A 9,376-nucleotide genomic window follows, 5' to 3' on the forward strand; every position below is an offset into this window, starting at 1 on the left:
TCTGATTGGTTAGCTAGCCCAGTGTGTTGTGATTGGCTAAACCGCCTCTAGCACGTCTAATCGTACCGCCCCTCAACATAGCGACATGTGCTCCAGTTGTATTGTAAACAATGACGTCGTCTATATTGCTTATCAATTTGAGCCAGATTGAGACGCAGAGGATATTAGTAAAGAGGATCGCGCTGAACCTGTGCAAGCACGGCTTTTAATGGTAGGCCTAAGATTTTTGTTTGTTGTTGTCTCATACTTTTAGATACGCTGTTATTTGTAAATGCTACTGCTTCTGTTAGCTTTTAATAGACGGTTTTATTCTGATTAAAGCTTAATACAGTTCGGCAACCGCACGTATGTATGTATAACCATGTATAACGCTTCTCATAGCTATAGTATGTGAAAATAAGTGTATTCACTGACGGACCCGGGAAGTAACTCGTTGTAGTCCCTTACCAGTCGTTTTTGTAGGCATTAAACTGCTAGAATTTTAAAAGACGATATCTCCGTTTGCATTGAACTTTCAGCTTCGTAACTTTGCAGATATTGTTTATGATCAAACAGCAACATTACACACTAACTAACATTAAAAAAGTAAAATCGCAATCAACCACCCCTTTAAACAACAGGAGAAAACAGAGAAAAACAGAATAAAATGATATGATAGGAATAAAATAGAGACATGCACGAAATATGTTTCAGTTAAGTAATTAACAAATTAACAAAACAAAAGAAACATAGTTTTATTAAAAGTCTAAAGTCTTAGTTTTATTTCAGTTTTCTGGCCACACCACAAATTTAAGGACGCTGAAAGCACATCCTGTTTGTTTACTTTATTTTACAAAGTCATAGTTTTGTTCTCATTGTGAGCATACATAAATAAGAGTAAACCCTTTACAGATGCAAATGATGTCTTACTCTTATCCTTTTGACCAAAAATCACAGAATATTTTAGTTTTTCCTGGTGTGATATGGAAAATATGCATGATTGCGCCGATTTGTGTTTGACTTGTGTTTTATTTTATAACTGTATATATAATTTTGTACTAGAATTTTTTCATATTTTCTTATTTTTATCTTATTCTGTTCTGAATGCTGGTAAAATTTAAAGGATTTGCTGATAGGTGACTAATGTGTTTTTTTTCTTTTTCTCTCTCTCTCTCTCTAATCTAATTATTTTATTCATGCAGTAAACGTTTAAAAATAGTTTTGGGGAAAAAAAGTAAAAACTGTGTTCAGCTCATCAGTAAATTATGCGAGCTTATTTCGCAATATTAGATCGAAAGATCAGAAAAAGCCCCTCCCCTCAAAAGAAATCATGACAGAAGTGGTCAAAAGTGGACAGAGGAGACCGATCAAAACACCAGGTGTGAAAGGGAATGTGTCTCCCTCGTCTGCTTGTGATCCATTTGACCAAAACGCATCTTAACACCAGGTGTAAACAGGGCCCTTGAAAGTTGTGATGGTTCAGCTGTTCAGGTGTAGGTTGTCAGCTCGTTCCACCAGAGAGGAGCAGAAAAGGTCTGGAAATCGACTTTGTGTCGTTGTGAAGAATCAGAGCCCTAAAAGATGCTTTTGCATGTAGTCTTTTGCTGCTGTCATCAAAGAATACTGTGTGTTTGGATTCACAGATGATCCACAGTTACATGGAGCACTTGGAACGTACCAAATACCAGCAGATGACGGGAGAGACCACAGACAATGCGAGTCAGAGCAGAATTAGGTGAGGAGGTTTCTGATCTCATTCACAAATACTACACTATATTTCATCCACCTACACAGTTTCTAAAACCAGTTTCTGTGTGTATAGCTATAATTAATAGTGTTTGCTTTACTGTTTATGCCAGTTCCATATAATGCGGCTGTGACTTGTACTTAAATAACCCTCGTGAAGTCTCCCACATGCATGCACGCAAAATCTGTGAGCCTCTCCTAATGTAGGTCAGCGGTTTGTGTGTGTCTCGGCTGAGTGTGATATGGAGGGATTGAGTGAGAGAGAGAATCGTCTGGCAGATGTTAATGAAGACAGAAGCAGTGGGATGGATGGCATGGTGATTGTGTTATAGACTGACAGCATGATAATTGAAGCATGAAAATGTGTATTTCACAGAGGCTTCACAAGCATAACGTGACATGGTTTCTACAGGGGTTTCAGTGATGGCCCGCTCTAATCTGTTCATGCTTATAGATACAAACATTGTTATAATAAGGATCCCCCAAAATTGTGATCCTATGAAGACAGTTATATTTTCACTATGTGACTGGAAAATGGTAAGTGTGATTTTAAAGACAACATGTTGTATGCAAATTTAAATGAATTGATAAAAATATTAAATAAAAGTTTGTAGTAGGGCTGGGCAAAAAAAAATGGATTTTTCGATTAATTGTTTTTTTAAATGACATCGATTCAATATCGATTCTCAAAAGCCACGAATCGATCTTTTCCGGGATTTGTTTAAGCACATTTAAAACAAGATCTGATTAACGCGAATCTTATCATTAGTCTTCTCCACTAGATGTCACCCTTATTTACCTTGCGCAATGTTACAACAGAAAGCCTGTCATTCATTCAGCGCTTATCATGGCCATACGCGTGATTCGCAATGTTTGCCAAAAAAAAAAAAAGTGTTTAATTTTCATTTGATTTATAAATTAAATTAATGTTTTATGCCTTCATCTGATTACCAGAAAAATTAAGAACATTTTATAGGGCCCTACTATTGTTTAAAAAGGACCCTATACAAAAAAAAAAGAATAGGTTTAAAATACAGGCATGTGGTTCTTAATTTCTTTTTATTAATTCACTATTTGTAAACTGATGTTTACTGTTAATTTTTTAGAAATATCAATAGCATTTGTATTAAAACTATATTCACTGAATGTAATAAAAAAAATAAATCGAGAATCGAATCGAATCGAGAGCTTGCGAATCGAAATCGAATTGAATCGGGACATCTGAATCGATACCCAGCCCTAGTTTGTAGCCAGTAAGATTTTTTAAATGTTTTTTTTTTTAAAGTCTCTTCTGCTCATCAAGGCTGTATTTATTTAATTAAAAAAAAAAAAGGAAAAATTGTGAAATATTATTACAATTTAAAATAAATGTTTTCTTTGTCAATATATATAGTAAAATGTAATTTATTGCTATAATCAAAGCTGAATTTTCAGCATCATTACTCCAGTCTTCAGTGTCACATGATCTTCAGAAATCATTCTAATATGCTGATTTACTGCTCAAGAAACATTTCTGATTATTATCAATGTTGAAAACAGTTGTGCTGCTTCATATTTTTGTGGAAATTGTGATGCATTTTATTTTTCAGGATTTGTTGATGAATATAAAGGTTAAAAGAACAGCATTTATTTGAAATAGAAATCTGTTGTAAAAATATAAATGTATTTTCTGTCACTTTTGATCAATTTAATGCATCCTTGATCAATTAAAATATTAAGTTCCTTAAAAAAAAAACATAATGACCCAAACAAAGAAGCCCATTCACATCTATTTGTATAAATGTGTAACTACATAAAAACATGCAAGTACAAAAGTGTTGTCACTTTGGTAACACTTTACTTAAAGCCTTTATGTATAATGCATTATAAATGTAATTTTAATGCATTAATTATGCCTTGTTATGCACCTTATAATGCAGTATACAATCTCATAAATAATTGCAACCACAGGTAATACATTTTATAACACTAATCAATTCATTGTTACACTACGCATTTTAAATTCGGTTATAATTATTTACAAAATATAATGTATTACAACGCACATGAAATATTTTAATGCGTTATACCCTTTAATAACCCTTTATAATGCATTATATATAAAGGCTTTAAGTAAAATGTTACCCTTTTTTTTTTTTTTTTTTTGGAAACTATGACAGAATAATCAAAGCAAATTTTCAGACATTAGAAAGACGAATGAAATAGTAATTGTCAAATTAAGTAAATATTAGCTTTTTTACGCTCAAATTTTTCGGTGGACACCCAGACCGGACCACAGTTTGAAAACCCCTGTCCTAGACTGAGCCATGTTACAAATGTTGTGAGAATCATGTGTTGCTTGTGAAGGTCATGCCTGTTGGTTTATAGATGGATTTGTTGGGAGAGTCTATCTGCTGAGAGGATTATGGGATTATTTAAAAAAAACTTGATCATATCAAATCAAAGCGTTCGGAAAAATCAGCAGTATGTGGCGTAAGTCAGTCCTCTCACAATTCAAGCTGATTTTTACACTGATACTAGTTTTATTGTATAAAGAATTATTTTTATTTCAGCATTGACTTTAAAGAATTTGTTTTATATTGAAGCCTGTTTCCGACACTGATAAAAAAATAAAACAAGGCAATTCCACCTTTTTATCTCAGAATTCTAATTTCTTTTCTCAGAATTGCATGTTTCTGTTATGCATTTCTTAGAAAAGATGTCAAAATTGTGAGATAAAAAGGTGCAATTGCCTTGTTTTATATTTTATTCATAAAGTCGCAATTGTGAGATATAATTGCAAGTTTATATCTCACAATTCTGACTTTGACACGCCATTGCGTGTTTACATCTTGCAATTAAAATTTTATTTTTCATAATTGCGAGTTTATATCTCGCAATTCAGATTTTATTTCTCACAATTGTGAGTTTATATCTCTCAGTTCTGACTTTATGACACGCAATTCGGAGTTTATATCTCACAATTCTGACTTCTTATTTCTCACAATTGCAAGTTTACTTCTCGCAATTCAGATTTTATTTCTCACAACTCTTACTATACAGTATAACAAGCAATTGCGTTTATATCTCGCAATTCAGATTTTATTTCTCGCAATTCTGACTATACAGTATAACAAGCAATTGCTAGTTTATATCTCGCAATTCTGACTTTATTTCTCATGATTGCACGTTTATATCTCCCAATTCAGATTTTATTTCTCGCAATGTGACTTTATCCAGAATTCTCACTTCTTTTCTTGCAATTGCGACTTTAGAATTGCGAGATGAAAATTACTTTTAAATTTTTTTATTCAGTGGCAGAAACGGACTTCCATAGTTTTATACTCAGTGCTGTTAAAGACAGAAAAACCTTGCAGTATTTAATATGCATAATGCCATAAAACAAGTTGCACTTTGTTATATTTTACACTGCATAAATACAGTACATGCACTTCAAAGTCAGGGATTGATTCACCTCATGCTTGTTAGCAGGTGGATTGGGCTTTTGTGCTCTCTGGAGACAAGCTAGAGTATGTTTGTTGTTCTCTCTGATCTGCATATACGCATCTATTCCCACAACCAATCAGCTGTGGGATAGAAACCGGAAAACGCATTCAGAATCAGTGCATGAGAGCTGTTCATTAGGCAACAGAGGAGTGCGTGAGCAGCACACAAGAAAAGACAGCTGCTGCAAAGCCGCTCGTATGTGTGTGTGTGTGTGTGTGTGTGTGTGTGTGTGTGCGTGCGCGTTCGCTGTTCGCCATGTGGATGATGTCACAGCAGTGAGAGGCTGCAGAGCCGCGCTCACACACACACTATGATCCTCGCGCTGCTGTGCCGGTGTTGATGGGATTGTTTTCACGTTTCGGGGGGCAGCGGGCGGCCCATAGTGTGTGGAGGCAGCCATGAGTCCGGGATGCATGCTGCTGTTTGTCTTTGGCTTCATGGGGGGAGCGGTGGTCATCAACTCTGCCGTTCTGGTCTCTCTCTCCGTTCTGCTGCTGGTGCATTATTCTGTCTCTAACGGCCTGCCCGCCATCACACACTCCCTGCCCCGCATCAGCAGGTACGCAGCGACAGTATGTGTGTGTGGATGATGCCTTGTTTTCTTTTTCACTGGCTGTGTCATATCCTCTTCAAGTTAAGCTTCTGTTTTCCCTGCATTTCTGTCAGTCTGTGTTTTGTATTTTACTGCATTGCTTGTTCATCGTGTGTTTGAGACTAGTCGAGAGAATGTAGTAAACAAGAGTGGATCAAGCATTGATGCGGCGAGAACCGGCAGAGCTGAGAGTCACACAGCACAGAGTTAATTTCTCTTGTCAATACAGTGCAGGGTTCTGTCTCTTTGCTGGTGTTCTGTCAGAGAAATGCATATTCTTTGTGGCTTCACTTTGTTCTGTGCTTCCATACTTCCTTAGTGCAGTAGAGTTGCATTCAGTACAGCTGCAATTGAACACCTGATATTGTTTGCTGGTTTGAAGAGCTTTCTGTTGATTGTTTGGAGATGTTAAGCAGGTTTCATGTTTGTAGTGTCCTGTTCGGGTGATTGAAATTGTAAAACATGTATACATTGTAACCTGAGCTTTAAAGGGGTCATATAATGCGATTTCAAGTTTTCCTTTCTCTTTGGAGTGTTACAAGCTGTTCGTGAATAGATAAGATCCCTGAAGTTGCAAAGACTAAAGTCTCAAAACCAAAGAGATATTCTTTATCAAAGTTAAGACTCTGCCACACCCCCCTAAAACGGCTAGTTCTAACACGCCCCCACATATCTACCTCACTATGTGGGAATATTTGTAATATTTGCAAATGTTCACGCAAAGAAAGAAGGCGTGGTTTCAGTAACCGCAAAAAAAAAAAGAAAAAAAAGAGCCCTACACTAGTAATACTACCGTCAGATAAATATATAATATATATATTTTTAAATGTATTCATCAAGGACACATTAAATTGATCAGAAGTGACAGTAAAGACGTTTATAATGTGACAAGATTTCTATTTCAAACAAATGCTGTTCTTTTGAAAATTCTTTTCATCAAAGAATCCTGAAAAATAAAATGCATCACAGTATCATGTATCAGTATTTCACAAAAATATTGGGCAGCACAACAGTTTTCAACACTGATAATAATCAGAAATGTTTCTTGAGCAGCAAATCAGCATATTAGAATGATTTCTGAAGGATCATGTGACACTGAAGACTGGAGTAATGATGCTGAAAGTACAGCTGCGCATCACAGCAATAAATTACACTTACAACATATTCACAGAAAACAGCTATTTTAAATTGTAGTAATATTTCACAGTATTACTGTTTTACTGTATTTTTGGTCAAATAAATGCAGCCTTGGTGAGCAGAAGAGACTTCCTTCATCAAAAGCCTTACCAACCTCAAACTTTTGAACTATAGTGTATTTTAACATCATCAAAATGACTTGGAGGTCAAAATGTGCTTAATTGTCATGACAGTGTCACAAAAGTTTAAATAAGTTTCCAAAGTAGACTTTTTTTTTTATTATGCTAATATTTATTGTACTATCAGTGGGTAATTCTGTAAAGCTGACAATAGTTTTCTTTTCATGAGCAAAGCTAAAGACTGATAAATATAATTTGGGTAATAAAAAATGGATACAAATGTGATTTAATATTCAACAAATATCCATTTCTGACTGTGATATGCTAACATAACATCAGTAGATTTTGAAAGTGATTTTGATTGTTTAGAAAGCTTGTTATCCTGCTGTTAACTACCTCTAATTTATCCTGACTCCAGAGAGCAGCTTGCTTTGGTTCATCGCGAGAATTGAAATACTTGATAAAAGGGAAACTGTTCTTGCTTCTGAACTCATCAAAGATTAATCTTTTTCATCTAGCTTTTGTATAATTTAGTTGCAGATAACTGGACTTGGCTTGCTGTTCCAATGCAAACATCATATTAGTTGCTTTTGACCAGTTTCTTCCAGGATTTCTTCTGGTTCTGCTTTTATAAATAGTCTGAAACAGAAACTGCCTGTGCTGTAATAGCTCTTCATGAATTGAACTTCGGACCTGAACTTCTACAACTCAACCTTTATTGCATGACATATGTAACTGTCACTACGTGTCCTCTGACATGTGTGATTACGCAAGGTTTTGCCTTCAGCATGAGTATTGATGTGCGTTCATGGAGCTCTGTCTGATGTACGAAGCTCTGATATGCATTAATTTACTCCCTTTTATTTTCACTTAACACACGTCACTGAGGTGCACCCGACTTTTGGGACGCTTGTTCCTCTGTAGAGATACAGCACGTCTGATTATTTGCATTATCGCAGATTTTTGTGGTAGTAGTTGAATTCACACTTCCTCAAATTTGTTAAAAAAAAACCTGTACTTAAATTTTTTCCTTACTGTACTGTTCCAGCTGAATAGAGTGAATCCTGCTCATGTGAGCAGATCCGCTCTGAATGTGCAGTCAGCAGGTTCAGGCTCTGAATGCAGCTCTATGGCAACCCACAACAGGAAGACAGACAATCAGAGAAGACAAAAGAAAAGCCCCATCAATCAAACGCTCCTCTGCTCTCCTAGAGGAGCTCTGATGTTTGTGCTGTTTGCTAAGGCACATACTGCATGCACCTAAATCTAAAAACCTGAAAACGTGCACCATAGACTTCTATTGAGACATGTATAAGGATCAGAAAAGCATAAAGACTCATGTTGGCTTGTTGGCTTGTCACTGATCCAAAGGCCTTAGAAACCACTTAAAACACCTACAGGGAATGTTGTCAGTCCGGTGGCAACAACACTGTGGCAATGAGTTTTTCTCCAAAAAAAAAAAACTATGTAAAAATGCAGTGAAACCAATGCAATATGGTTTCATTTCCACCCTAAACTTGATATGAAATTGTTGAGAAACATGCTCCATTCATATCTGAATAAAGGACATTATGTAATCTATAATGTTTACTATTTAGTTCATAATTCGTTATTGCTGTTGCTCATATTTCTTACACCCAAAACAGATAAAAACATATCATAGACTTGCATTGGGATTAGGGCTGGACGATATGGCCAAAATTGATATCACGATATATTTCTTAATTTCGGTCGATACGATATAATTCCGATATCGATATGAACACTATTTATCTGAAATAGAAATCTTTTGTAACATTATAAATGCCTTTATCATCACTTTTGATCAATTTTAAGCATCCTTGCTAAATAAAAGTATTAATTTCTATAATTTCTTTCCCCAAAAACTAATAAAAATTATACTGAATGGAATAGTGTATAATGTTACAAAAGCTTTATTTCAGATAAATGCTGATCTTTGGATCTTTGATGTGGAAGAATCAGAATGTCATAAAGACTTGAGTTCGCTTTTTGATTTAGCAACACCCTACTTACCTCGCCAAACACCCTAGAAACCCCTTTAAACTCCTTACTGGGAAATACTGGAAAAATTGTCAGTCCAATTGTAGTGGTACCATCATAGTGGTAGTGAGTCTTTAGTCCGAAAGCATTTACATTTACATTTAGTCATTTAGCAGACGCTTTTATCCCTGAAAAGATACTTTTAAAATTAAACAACTGCCAGCAGGTGGCGGTAAGTCATTGATTTTTATCACTGAATCATTCATTCAATTGATTCATTCGAACGGCTGATTCATTCAGGAATGAATCAAGTGAC

At 35.4% G+C, this 9,376-nt stretch overlaps 1 protein-coding gene across 1 annotated transcript in view; it reads left to right on the forward strand.

Annotated features, from left to right (window-relative positions):
- The window catches only part of spag9b (sperm associated antigen 9b), a 59,237-nt gene that overhangs the window by 19,969 nt on the left and 29,892 nt on the right, over positions 1–9,376 (forward strand). Inside the window, exons 4-6 of the mRNA XM_016440770.1 lie at positions 1,623–1,714; positions 4,419–4,434; positions 5,595–5,770. Coding sequence (XP_016296256.1) covers positions 1,623–1,714; positions 4,419–4,434; positions 5,595–5,770 — 284 coding nt within the window. The remainder of the gene's footprint in view (positions 1–1,622; positions 1,715–4,418; positions 4,435–5,594; positions 5,771–9,376) is intronic.

Source organism: Sinocyclocheilus anshuiensis, unplaced genomic scaffold (genome assembly GCF_001515605.1).
Source record: "Sinocyclocheilus anshuiensis isolate Anshui unplaced genomic scaffold, SAMN03320099.WGS_v1.1 scaffold454, whole genome shotgun sequence".
In the NCBI taxonomy this organism is placed as follows: domain Eukaryota; kingdom Metazoa; phylum Chordata; class Actinopteri; order Cypriniformes; family Cyprinidae; genus Sinocyclocheilus; species Sinocyclocheilus anshuiensis.